We start from the raw sequence: 13,653 nt of genomic DNA on the forward strand, positions 1-13,653 counted from the left end.
CGTAGACAACCAGTGCAATTCTGGTTTACCTACTGGACTACATAAACGGACAAATGGTAATCAAACATTGGTCATATGTCATATTGAGATGACAAACATACCTCACATTGGCCCGCGTTGCTGTTTTGTTTCCAGGAACTTAAATTGGTCGATTACGTGTATTCCGGCACCCTGGAACCATTATTTTCGCGCACATCCGTCAACGTCTCTAACAAGCTTTTCCAATGACTAAATGAGTGAGTGATCAGAGAAAGACAGTGTACTCGCAATTGCAGCACTTAACACGAAAACGTTTATTAATCATATTACAGTTACAAAATAGGCAATTTTCATACTTTGAAATTTTTTATTTGTTTTTCTGATTTGCTTGAGGTATACAACAATAATCGCATAAATCTTTTACAATTATCTCAATGGCACATGAGAAGACGTGGACACGAAGGTTTGTAATTTTGTCAAGGGTTAGTCAAATGAAAGAACAAGTAAAGTGAATGGGATGAATTTGAGAGTTGTTTATGTAAACAATCACACTCAAAGAGACAGGAAGAGTCAGAGAGAGTGCTGACTGGCAACCCTTCCATCTCCACCTTCTCTTGAACCATTGTGGTGGCTCGCCCCATACAGTAGGTAGTTGATATAAATGTTGACATTAATGTTCCGTGAAAGACTGAGTATTCCAAGTCTACTCCAACCAGAGTTCAAACTATTCTCAACAACACTTTTCAGAAGGAAATGAGAGAAAGAGGAATCTAGGCCATTGGCATCATCACAGACAGCAGTATAAATCAAAGACATCATCTAAAACGAAAGAAGCACAGGGTCATTCGTCATCAGGTTCTAGACAAAAAGGCAAGGTAAGACACAATTGATGATTTCAAATACAATTCCGTGTGCAAAGGAGGTGTACTGAGTTGGGAGTGTGAGGTACAGGCAAGCAGGTCTGGATCCAGTCAGAGTCACTGGGGCAGGGCTTTCAGGATCGCATTCACCTCCTCCGCAACAGCTGTCAGGGCAAATTCAAACTGATCCTGTAAAGAGAAACAGCTGTTTACTACAGTATGCATGAGATACATACAAGATGTAAGCAAAAAGGAATGCAATGTTTGAGACCTTTTCGGTGCAAAGATTTAAAAATTGAAAAATGACGATACCTTGGTGCGCACCATTCCCGGTCTTTGGTCACGAACATGCTCCAGTGTAGCCGCAATGTCAATCTCCTTCACTCCTGGAATAAGATGTAATCATGAGACATATTCTTTAGAGTCCACAACCTTCCCATGAGTGGGAGAAAAAGCACTGCATGACTACTGCATAGTCCTCACCCTTAGCCATGCGGTTCAGAACCATATCAATCAGGATGTAGGTGCCGGTCCGACCAGTACCATCACTGTGTGAGAGTTTAGACTTAGGGTTAGAATGTTTCATATTGTAACAGTGGGCAAGCGAATACGTCACAGCGACGGGTCATACAGCCAGCCGTGATGAACGTCATCATGACACATGGTGCATGTGTACCACACCCTGGAGGGAAGTGGTACTGCATGTGATGGTTTACCTGCAGTGCACAATGATGGGGCAGGATCGCCCTCGGTAGCATTTATTCACCTTTCTGTGAACATACAGACGCAGAAAGAGAGAGAGAGAGAGAGAGAGCGAGAGATCGAAGACAATATAAATTCTCTACTACTCTCTACAAGGACATACAACATCATCGATTCATATATTCCTGCTGAGAATGGAGAGAGGTTTCAATATGTAAGACACAACGTTTGTCATGGAAAGTAGTTTTGCAATGCATGGGGAAGAATTTTAAGCCGGCAATAAATGGCCTTCTCTTAACTGTCATAAGGGATAACATTGCCAGTTTCCTCTAAATGTAAACATGCAACCCAGTTAAGGCAGTTGCGTATCTCAGGTTAGAACATAGGTATGAGAAGAACCAATGCTAGTCGTTGACAGTCTTACTTCCCACTTACAAATCTGTCAGGAGTTCAACACTCACCCTAGAATGAAAAAGGACTATTGGACAGACTATGAAAACGTAGGTTCATGACCTTTAGACGAATGACAGAAAATGGCAGGAGTGAGAGAAAGAAGTCGAGCGAGAGAGAGAGAGAAAGAACCAGAACACGGGGGATAAATAATGAGCAAGGATTCGGCGATGGACCTCTTGCTGCAGCCACATCTGTCCATGATCATTTTTGTGACTATGCAACTGGACCCAGACTACTAGCTGCAAATCACAAAGATGACACCGACAGATATGTAAAAAACCATGGGCCCTGCTGACCTCCATCGCACAAGGGAGAGCAAATAAGAGGAGGGACAGAGAGAGTCTGAGAAAGACAGAGCAAGAATGATGGGGGTCGGGGAGGAGGAGAACATATAAGGAGTAACAGAGAGTGTGTAAAGGATATAGGAAGGCTTGGAGGAGACTCATGGTGTGGATGAATGAGATGTAGTGAACAGAGAGAGAGGAATCGTGAGGGCGGAAACATAAAAGCACGTATTAATTGGGCTGGAGCACTTTCTATTATCCATCTGTCATCAAATGATCATATGTGATAAATGTACAATACATGTATACATACAATACATTCATGGTACAATTGAAGAGTGAGATGCATAATGTACAATAGAGAGTGTTCCAAATATCCAGCACTGAAACGGCACGATCGCTGTTGAAGCAGTACCTGCGGAAGTCCAGTAGAGGGCGTGTGGAGTTGGGGATGCCCTGAGCAGGCCAGCTGAGGAAGTGGAACTGGGTGAGCGTGCGCGTTTCTTGGGTCTGCACGTTCTTCAGGTAGAAGCTACGCACCAGGAAGTCGTTACACCAGATGTGCTCTGAAACCAGATTCACCTGAAGGGCCCACGTCAAGAACAAAGGATGAGGGGGCGTGCACACACGCAATGACACGCGCGCGCACGTGAACACACGGTAGAAGAAAGAGCGCTGACCTCATAGATGTGGTACAGGGACGAACCCTCATCCGGCCAGTAACGGTCACACTGCTTCTCTCCATCCTCGACAAGTGCAGTCATCATAACTATCACAGTGCAGCCATTCTCCCACACCATCTACACAAGGATTGTACGGTAGAAGCAAAGCTCTTTTTTTTTTATTCCAGGGACTGTAGATTGTAGAATTTGAACAAGAGCCAACGGACTAAAAGCCATGGTCACAATCCTCATGTCCAAAACATCGAGTCGACCTGACCTGCCAGAAGTCTGAGATGGTGTGTGACAGAGGTCCCTGGGTAGCGATGTAAGCCGGCATCCGGGGGTCGTGCTCAATCTAAGGTATCAGAGGGCAAAGGTCAGGGGTCAACACCCACAACCCTACAATGGAGGGACACCATGGACACTAATCTCCATGGTGACAGCTCCATTCACCCACACACAGTCATTTGTGGGGGTGGGGAGGGGGTTGTGCCATTAGATGTCGCTAGATAAGTGGGGGGTTGCTATGTGGCATGGTACGTGACTCAAAGGGGGGGGGGGGTCTGGGTGGCTTACTATAGTACTGGCATTGATGTAGTCAGTCCTGGAAGGGTTAGTCTCAACCTTCAGCTTCACTCTGGAGTGGTCATCTGCAGAACAGAACATCATCTTACTCAAGCGGCAGGGAACGCGTTATGATTGAGTTGACATCCAATCCGAGCAAGGTTCGAGGAAGGTGGGGGAATACCAGGGGCGAGACGAGAGGTAACTCACAGGGAACGGCATCTGGGCAGCGGTTCTTCTTCAGGTTGCCCTCGCTCTGGGCCACGGACACCGTGCTGGGCTCGGCCTGGTAGGAGCACAGCGCATCCCACTCCTTCATCAGACGGTCCTTGTTCTTCAGATGATCCTCCATGTAGGCCTAAGGGACACCACAGGCTCTCCATTAAACCCCCAACCCCCGCTGAGACATTCACAGTTCACAGACGGTCATTACTTGAAGATGCACATCTCTGAGTACATCATGACAGTCTACTGTAGTCGAACTGTTAATATTGTCTGAGCTGTGGGAATACCTATCTTTAAGCCTATATGCTTGCACTCTCTGCCAAGAAACATACGTAGGATATACTGTAGGTCCACACTGTGGGCACAAGGCTAGAAGGCCTATGGAAGGGTCACTCACCAGGATCATGTGACCAGTGGAGATGTCCATGTTGGACTGGGCTGGCTCCTCACACCAGGAGGGGGTGGAACTGTGCGAGCTGGGGCTGGGCTGGGGCGCGTCGCTGAACTGGGACGACACGCTGCTCACCCGGGAGGTGTCCGTACCTCCTCCCCCCGGCGCGCCGCCACCTCCGCCTCCTCCTCCAGCAGAGCCGGCCCCTCCAGCCCCTCCTCCTCCCCCACCACCTCCAGCTCCCTCCAAACGGCTGAAGGCTCCCTTGGATGCCATATGCTGGCGACACAGGTCCTGACGGAATGGGTTCAAATCAGTCACGGGTGCTGACGGAAGTGTTCGTAAGGGGGATTCCCACGGGGCAGGGCACCCATCATTGTTGCTGAAACGGTGCCATGTGAACAGTCTGGGCCGGCACAACAAAGTGACACAGGTTGATAGAATGCCTGTTGTGTGTGTTTTTTTCTATGGGGGGCGTGGCCAACCTGGTATTCCTGGTGCGTGACACTGCCTCCCTCCGGCCCCAAGCCCAGCTTCTCCGAGGCCAAGCGGTGGGCGTGGTGACGCAGGCAGGTGATGGTCACGGCAGCGACAAGAACGCCGCCCACACAGGCCACGCTGACCAGCGTGAGGAACACTCCTCTGGAGCCCTCAGGGACCCGGGTGGCCTGGGGCAGTCCCTGTCCATCATTTCTCTAGAAGAAGCAATAGAGAGGGAACGAGAAGGAAGGGGAGAAAAGGAACGTTTGAGCACAGGGAACGCAGAACGTGCGTTCGTCCTCACCGCGCGTCACAGCAAGTGGCGAGAATCGAGAGGAGGTCAATCCAAAGGAAGGAAGCGCCTTGCTGCTGCCGTGGTGACAGTAACCCCTCCGCACCCTGACCCTAATCTCTGTACTCAACACGGGTAAGAGGAGAGAAGTGGAGGAACAAAGATCTTGTGTGACAAAAAAAAAAAAAAAAACCTTCTTTAGTCTGACCGCCCAATTATTCCTGCAGTCTTTCATCTCTCCTCCTCCTTCGTGGTAGAACAGTTGCTTGTCTTGCCCTGCTGACCTCTTTCCCCTCCTCAGAGGCCCCAGGAATGTGCTGGGGGATTGGGGTGAAGGAGGGGTAGCTAGTCGGAAGACATTGGGGCTGGGGACAGTGGGGCTGGTGAGGAGGTGTCTCACCTGTTATTCAAACTGGGCACCCAAAAGGGAAATAATGTGAGTTCAAATAGAAGGTTGGGGAAGAAAACATTTTAAATAAAATGAATGACACTGAATACATATTCGAACACAGGGGATGGCATGGGTGTGGGTTTGGTGGGATGGTGATTAGGGGTGTAGCCTAATGTTTGGTACTTGTGCAGTATGGGGAGCATTAAAAAGCAGCGTAAGAGATCTTGTCACTACTTGGACATAGATTTTGATGACTGAATGTGGGTGGTAAAACATAAACTGCACTTTGCATAACAGTGAGTTTTAGAAATAAGTCTCTAAAACATTAACCAGTCAAGTGTGGCTAGTAAATTCTTTCGACAGGCTATTCTAGCATAACCGAAGCCTATTTAAAATGCTTGATTATATTGTTTCGTGGTGAATAGCCATTCACAAACACGTCAACTGCGGATCATGCGACTCCCCGGGCAACTGACGGAGCATCCCGGGTTGTGTGAGCGACACCGCAAAGAAAAAAGAGCTACTTTGTTTTCACAATGCATTTCTGTACACAAATCACAATTTTCAATTTGAGAAATAATCTACTATCCGTCAGTCTATGTGTGAAACGCAAATACAGACTAGATTTGAATTAAACATTTAAACGAACAGAATTAATAAACAAACGTGTTGGCATTTGACGGTAGGCATATTTGCCAATTAAAGTAGATCGGTGACACTTACATTAGACTGTCCGGTATATTATTAGACGACAAACGATAAGCACTGACTTCGTTTCGGTTCCTTTCAGAATCGGATGGAGACTGAGCGAATAAAATGTTTGATTTAATTTTGGCGGCAGCATTACTGCAAGGAAATTTGAGGTACAATGAAATGGGGCACGCTGCGCGCATGACATGGAGACAGGAGGAGGGAGATGGAGTCCTCTTGGGGCTTGCACATGTGGTTGGTACATTCCCCACGAGTTTGTCATGGTGAAGTAGCCATGGAGACAACGGAGGCATGAATAGACAATAGTGATTGATTGATTGACTGATTCGAGAAGAAAGATTGAGGAGCCACATGCACTCACATTTGAAGAGGCACACACAAAGGCACGAACAAACGGTGTCTGACAGCAGCACAAGCTCACCTCACCAACACCTGTCTGAACGATCTTCAAGTTGGTCTCCGACTCCAGGAAGTTCTTCTCTGCAACTAAATAACAGCACACAGAGGATTGGTTTGAATCGATTCCCAGTGGGATGATCGCACCAGTCTGACTCCATACGGTTTATGCAGCTCACCAGCTTTATCAGCCACATCCTCAGCACTCAGGTTCTGATTGTTGGGTCGGATTCGAAAGGTCAATGCGGGGCCCACCACACTGCAAGGGAAGAACACACAGGAGCTTAGAATGGACGGCTGGATCTGTAGCCTGGTCAGGAAGAGGGAATGAGGGGACTAGTGATGCCGAGCGGGAGTAGGCGTGCTTGTGGAAACGAGAGGGAACGAATCCCACCTTTACAAAGCCCATAAAGACCCTCTCTGTCTGCTACCGTGGGTGGGGAGATGGTGGCTGGACACCTCCCCATTGGACCTGTATCTAGGGGAGGGGGTCAGGATGGCAGGCAGGGAGTAGAGGGTGAGGTCAGGTTCGGGAGGTCGGATCAGGAGGAGGGTTCGGGGATCGTTGGTCGAGTGGGAGAGGGGCGTGCCTTGGCTTTTGATTTGGGGCCGTGGAGATTTTACACCACACGTCTCCATGGTTAGCGGAGGTAGAGTGTGGCCCCCCTGTGGGGCGACCTCTCCATGGGCTCTCCTCTGCCCTGTTCCGCCTGCCAGAGGGCCTACCTGATGTTGATGAAAGAGCCAGTGGAGAGGTGTATCCTCTCAGCCAGGATCTCCAGCAGACGCACCCCGTCGTACAGACTGAGTGGGCTGCAGAGAGATACACACACATTCATCGACAAACATCCACACCCGCATGCACACTGGTACGCACACGCCAAGCAGACACGCACACACACACGTGCGCACGCCAAACGGGCTCCCACTCATCCGTGCGCACCAAGGATTTGAAGGCGTCATGGAAATGGCCGTTTGAGATAAAGGAGGTCACCTCTGGTTTGTGACGATGTATCCGTATTGGTCGCGCCCTTGGGAGGCCCCTGGTTCGTCCTTCCCCTGTTTTCCTCCTCTCACCGGGACTGCGGCTGTCTTCTCTTTCATACTGGCGCCCTCGGTGCCATGGGGGGCAGAGGGGCCCGGGGTTGGCCCCTTGTGTGCTGGGGAGGCTGGAGGCCCAGGGCCCAGGACCGGGGGGGTGGAGGGGGCTCCGACAGGGCCCTTCTCCACCTTGTGTGTCATAGCCCCCTCAGTGATCTTATGAAACAATAACACAAGCAATGGCGCTTATAGCAGATAGTCTCCCAAAGATCACATGGAGGATGTAAAGCAGCACAATGCCATACACATACATACTCTGCCAATGTTCAATAAATACTGAAGGTAATGGTTGGTATATAGGAATTAAAGTGCTGTTGACTGTACATTGCTCTTCAAAGAATCTGCAGGAGGATGCTATTCTCAGATCCATGTAGTGTTACAGATGAATCACATAAATCCTCAAAACGCTTTTGTTACACAATGGGGATGGTAGTAATGTTGAATGACATGTTTCCTATCAGCCCAGTAAGATAAAGCTCACATGCTGACATCTACTGGTCATAAGTTAAAATAACATAAAGCCTCATAGGGTGTCATAGGGTTAACATTTTTAATTAAATGAAGTTTCATGAAAACACAAGATTGTCCAAAAAATTACCTTCTTTCTTGTGACATCACTGTTCCGGTATTTATCTAAATGACAAACAACACAAACGATGAGATGCATCACCTAAAGTGATTATTGAGACAACCCCCCCCCTAAAGATGATATGGCATATCAATACTAGAAACCTATGTTGGGGCTTTCCATCTGAAGCTGTTTGAGGGCTGCAGGCAGGTTGTCTAGCTGTTCTGGAGTCAAGTCCTTCATGTTGATACCGTAGTGGTTTAGAAGCAGAGCCAGCTTCTGCAGGGAGTCCTCTGCGCAGACAAGGACAGTGAACAACCGGCATGTTAGGACACCAGACTTGACGTGAATCATCACACACACACAGTCACACGCCCCCAGTCACACTGAAATACACAGAAGCACATTAGCCCACAAACACACACAGACCCACACAGAGACACAGACTCACCGCTGAATCCAGACAAAGAGTCATAGTCCTTCTGAGGTTTCTTCGGCTCCTGCTTCTGCCGCTGCTGCTGCTTGCTGACTTCTACGTCCTGGGAAATGTAGTCCTCGGTGTAGTCCAGAGGGAAGTCCAGTTCTTGGTAGAAGGGTGAGGCAGAGAGAGGTGCTGCTCCCCTGTGGCGGGAGGCTGGCTGGGTGGGGGAGGACAGGTACAGTGAGACCAGGTCCTGCAGCATCTGGCGGTCTCTGTCCCGGGGGCGTGTCCCCTTCCCCCCGGAGCGGGAGGAGGTCCGGTGGAAGTTGTCCCCCTCCAGAGAGTTGAGGGAGCGCTCCTCTTCATCCTGGTAACCATAGTTTTGCTGCAAGAAACAGACACACACACACACACAGATAAGCAATCAATCACAAAACGAAAATACATATTGTGAAGTATGCTTGTACTGGATCATTGATTTTTAAGTTTATGTATAAAAACGGGCTGCTTTTCAGTGTGAGGTATACATGTATGTATGTTTGTGCTTTAAAGGGTGTGTGTATTAATGTGTGTGTAGAGTGTAGTTCCACCTGGCGGTAGGAGTAAGGGTCCATTAGGGGAGTTTGCATGTGCAGAGAGGATTGGGGTGGATCGACGATCATGTAATCCAGGTATTTCTGCATCAGGTCTGGGTTGGGCTGGCCTCCCTCAGCCCTGGTCCTGGAGCTGGGGTTCTGCAGTCTTGAAAGAGCGTTACCAGGGTCCTCGGAGGACCTAAAGGACAGACATGAATAAGTACACACTACACACCCTGTACCAGTCAAAGTTGTGGGGAATTAAAGGACACTGTTTTAGATGTCTTACTGAGGCATGGGTTTGTCCGGTTGTCCAGGTGAGGGGCGGAGCTGTGGAACACGACTCATCTCCTTACCAATTACATACTGGGTGATGTCGTCCTGCCAAGTGAGACCTGCATAACCATGGGCCAATGCGAATGTCAATCACATTAGTCAGAGGTGGAGTGCAACTTTATTATGCAAGTCCTATCCCCATAAACTCCCCCAAAGAACCAGATAATGTCCCATAATTTAGTTTCCACAGCGACTTATCTTTATCACCATCACTATGGAAACTGTTGACTTTAACAGCCCCATTGCAAACCCTGGGGGAGTCATGTAAGTGGCTATATGTGTTTGCTCAGGTGTGTGTGACATCCATCACCTTGCATCATGAGTTCCTTGAGCACCTCCTGCAATCTATGCAGCACGGACACTGAGACCTGGTACTTAACACGCTGCTGCTGTGGATCCTGGCACTGCCCAAACAGACCATCTGCAGAGCATAGAGTGGATACACACACACACACCAATTCACACAAACACAATAATGAGCGTCTGTAGGTTGTGTGTGTGAGAGAGAGAGAGAGAGAGCGAGAGAGAGAGAGAGAGAGTAGGTCGGGGTGAGTCATCGTCACCTCGCTATCTCGCCATCTCTCCCTCTCCCTCAGACGTACACATGAGGGAGACACTGCCGTCAGCCCGGTGATGTCACTGTTGCCATGGAGAGGGCGAGGGAGAGATGGGATTGGTCGGCCGCGGTCGAAGCACTGGGGATGTGTTTACACTGTTCTCACACAGATGTCAAGAGAGGAGATAGCGGGCACCTCATTCACACAGGCAGCCAAACACACATTAAATGACTTATAGACTCCACATGCACATGCAAACCAGCAGCACCCCTTTAAAAACAGCTTGAAACAAACACAGGCAGTCAGTGTGTTCAAGAGGGAGATTGATGAAGTGAGGACCATACTTTGTCAACTTAACAGGACATGCAGGGAATCATCTAGAACTGTACGTAGCACAAACTATTAAAATGAGCTCTGTCTGGCGACAGACAGAGAAAAAACAGATAAAGTCAGAGACAGATAAAGAGAGATAGATGATGCACAGCAGCGTACTGTTCGGCAGGCAGATAGGGCTGTACATTAGACCAGGTCCCTTCTAGAGATAATACTGACCATCGACGCAGGGTTGGTCACTGGGGCAGAGCTTCTTCTCAAAGAGACAGCCTAGGAACACAGGGAGGGGAGGGGAGAGAGCCCATCACCATCACAGTCTTTGAACGTGGCAGGTAATTATACCAGGTGGCAAGATGGCGTCATATCTCATTACAATTTCTGCGAACGGGTGACCTTTTACTGGCCTTCAATATGTGAATCCGGCTGCATGTGTGTTTATTAAGAGTGGACATCGATGCATGGGTAACACGCCAGAGTCTGTTACCCAGCAACTAGGCAGAATAGCCTTGTGGACTATACTCAGAAACATAATACCTTTCTATGAATGTGGAGACCTATGATCCAAAAACTAGTATCTGCATGACTAATCTCCTTTCTTCCATCCCATCTTTCTCAAGCTCATGTTCACACGCACCACCACTCTCTTCCTGTCTCCATTCCCCTCGCCCTGTCTTTGCTTCTTTCCTAAACTCTCCTATTCCCTCACCCACTGACTGGACTATCTCCTCAGCGTCTGTCACAGACCACCAAAGCACACCGATTAGCCACAGGCCCTGTCAATCACACCACATCCGTTAACATACAGCAGCTTGCTTTTTCTAATAAAATCCATTACCGAGTATTCAATACTGAGTGAGTTCCAGGTCGGGAGTCTGGACATAGTAATTAGAAGCATAACAGCAGCATTCTTCTTTGTCTCCAGCGGGGATTTACTGTTGTCTGTGTTCCCCTACCAATTAATAAATCAATGTTGTAACAGTCAACGACTCCAGGACTGTGTCATAGCAACAGTGGCTGCCAGCTGCTTGCTGCAAAGGTGTCTCCCACACTACTACAGGACTACACTAGAATGACCACAGTCTGACGTCCAGGGTCATATTTATAGAAATAAATGTCGGCAAACTTCATCCAAAAAATTTAATTCTTCGAATTTGAATGATACAGAACCCACACGCAGATATGCCATACTTTCCAGGGCAAAGCCTAATCATGCGAGTGGGTGTTTCCGTTGCCATGAAGTGACGCTTGCATGGACACTCTTTTACCCTTCCAACCTTTCTCCCTCCATGCCTCCACCCACCCTTGCTCTGGCTTTGGAACAGAGGGGCCGGATGTAGGAGGGGGGAGCGCTCGACATACAAACAAGGGCTATTTTTTGCCCACGCCGTTGCTACTGAAATCATACCCTTTCCAAATGAAATGGCAATGAAATAATGGGTGTTTATGGGACGGGATGAGGGTGTTCTGCTGAGCAGACCTCGTTGTGGAGCCTGTGAGCCAAACAAACGGTATTAACGGAGACAGGAGGGACACAGATATGAAAATTAAATATGATATGGTATATTACTATTATGTTATTGAAATGTTATGAAATTTCATGTTGTGTAAAATAGTGCAATACATTCACCAAGAATCTCAAAGTCCCGTCAACAGTTTACTACATAATTAATTTGTTTATTGAAATATGATGTGTGTGTGTGTGTGCATCAAGCTTGAAAGCCTTCAGCCTTCACAACGAGGGGGAAGCAGAATGAACCAGCTCAAATGTTGACGTAGGGTAGCTTGTCATGGATGAGTCAGCCAGGCAAATAGCCACAGAATACCAATGCACTGGTGAGTCAAAAGCTACATTTATTAGCCTACCAACACATGTTAGGATCCCATGTCATCCAACAATAAATAGCTAATATTCAATATCTACAAACAAAATGACGACCCCATGCCCACTGAATAACACCCACACACAACACAGTTATACATATCCCAGCTGGAGGGTGATTCCTTTAGACTTAACTAGATGTGACAAATGTCTCACTGCTACCTCTAAATGTCACTACGCCATGACTCTTATTTACACTATTGAACTGACAGCAAATGGCTGACAAGTGTAGGCCTTGTTCAACAACAACGCTTCTCTATAATTCACTCATTTTTTCAGGCTCCCTTCATTTACAAGAATTGGACGGGGAGCCGTAACAGAGCTGTCCATGGTGCTGAAGCAAACGAGCTGCGGGTCATAAGTGCAGAGTGCATGGCCTACACAGTACACAGTAAAATACTCTTAAGTAACCATAAACAATTAACGGAAACAAGTAGCGTAGTTAATCACAGATACTGCCTACTCAATACAATGAACCAAAGGAAATAGCTTTAAATTGCTGTTTTACTAGTTCCCGTTCTCCCCTTCATGATTTTCCTGCATGTAAAAAGGTATAGATTGGAAAATGTTGGATGTGGAAAATCACATTTCGTAAAAAAACTCATACAACATAGCATTGTTTCGTTACAAATGTTAGGTTTATTTCTCAAGAGTGGGACAGCAGTCCGCAGGCAATCCAGCCTTGTTTTCAGTGTTATTGCGGATAGGAAGCCTATGAATCATACTCCAAAACCGACAATTCTGTCCACCCAAATAATTGACAATGACGTAACTGTACACGCATTATACCTATATAATTTTAATTCAATGCCAAACATTCCAGATTTTTTTTTTCTTAACAATTAACTTGGGTGGGCAATTATAAATGCCCCCTTAAATAGGATACATCTCATGTAATTTCACTCTCAATATTTGATGTTAAATCCTAGAGTTAAAGCAGAAGAAAGCCATTCGATAGCTTGATAGCGTAATCGATTTGATTTAGTGATTAATAAAGCAATAACTGGCTTTACCGACAGTTGTGAGCTCTGCACGGAGTCTTTTCACATGCATCCGTGACTTAATTTTTTGGACTCTTACCGTATCGGCTTGACATCCCCATTTGATAACATACAGTCATCAGACACAGCACGCGCCATAGTCGCGGATATCTCATGTTATCCCCGAGTGAAGGCAGCCAAAGCTGTTAAACAGTCCCCGTTTTAAACCCTCATGATCTCTGGCAACTATCGGAGGGACAGGGTCCGTGGATGGGAATCTACAGTGGAGGTGCGCCGATAGTCTGTGAACGCAAGTGTGTAAGAGAGGGTTGGTAATGTAGAAAACCCGGAGAGCAGAGCGCTACGGATCCGGAGCAGAGACAGGTTGTTTGTGTTGAACACACTAGCACTGCAATTACGTCATATCCATGCACAGAAAAAATACAGAATTATGTCAATTGTATCATTTCTAAAAGATACGCACACTAAATACAAAACGTGCTTGGTATATAG

The 13,653-nt window shown here is 47.4% G+C and overlaps 1 protein-coding gene across 2 annotated transcripts; it reads right to left on the bottom strand.

Moving 5' to 3' along the window:
- Window positions 1-340: 340 nt before the first annotated feature.
- On the bottom strand, window positions 341-13,534 carry LOC146261031 (receptor-type tyrosine-protein phosphatase-like N). Of its 2 annotated transcripts, XM_084668148.1 has the most exons (23): window positions 13,241-13,534; window positions 10,501-10,551; window positions 9,702-9,812; window positions 9,345-9,450; window positions 9,071-9,254; window positions 8,511-8,865; window positions 8,224-8,352; window positions 8,090-8,124; window positions 7,385-7,647; window positions 7,117-7,203; window positions 6,570-6,649; window positions 6,416-6,480; window positions 4,606-4,815; window positions 4,127-4,414; window positions 3,715-3,862; window positions 3,517-3,590; window positions 3,218-3,295; window positions 2,959-3,078; window positions 2,694-2,860; window positions 1,556-1,609; window positions 1,323-1,387; window positions 1,152-1,225; window positions 341-1,028 (listed from the first exon to the last, which is right to left on the bottom strand). In XM_084668148.1, the coding sequence occupies exons 1-23, from the start codon at window positions 13,314-13,316 to the stop codon at window positions 957-959; spliced, it is 2,892 nt and encodes a 963-aa protein (XP_084524274.1). In that variant the 5' UTR covers window positions 13,317-13,534; the 3' UTR covers window positions 341-956. The 2 variants fall into 2 exon arrangements, with proteins under 2 accessions (XP_084524274.1, XP_084524275.1); XM_084668149.1 differs by lacking the exon at window positions 7,117-7,203.
- Between the last annotated feature and the right edge of the window lie 119 nt (window positions 13,535-13,653).

The sequence above is a fragment of the Hypomesus nipponensis genome, chromosome 12, assembly GCF_054491055.1.
Source record: "Hypomesus nipponensis isolate SF chromosome 12, ASM5449105v1, whole genome shotgun sequence".
Taxonomy (NCBI): Eukaryota; Metazoa; Chordata; class Actinopteri; order Osmeriformes; family Osmeridae; genus Hypomesus; species Hypomesus nipponensis.

What these genes read in the sequence shown, in the direction of transcription:
- LOC146261031 (XM_084668148.1), bottom strand. Translation starts at nt 13,316, where the DNA reads ATGAGATATCCGCGACTATGGCGCGTGCTGTGTCTGATGACTGTATGT. An exon ending in GGGGATGTCAAGCCGATACG is followed by an intron (nt 10,552 to 13,240) that starts GTAAGAGTCCAA and finishes CTGTGTTCCTAG; the next exon opens with GCTGTCTCTTTGAGAAGAAG. An exon ending in ACATCAATGCCAGTACTATA is followed by an intron (nt 3,296 to 3,516) that starts GTAAGCCACCCA and finishes CTGATACCTTAG; the next exon opens with ATTGAGCACGACCCCCGGAT.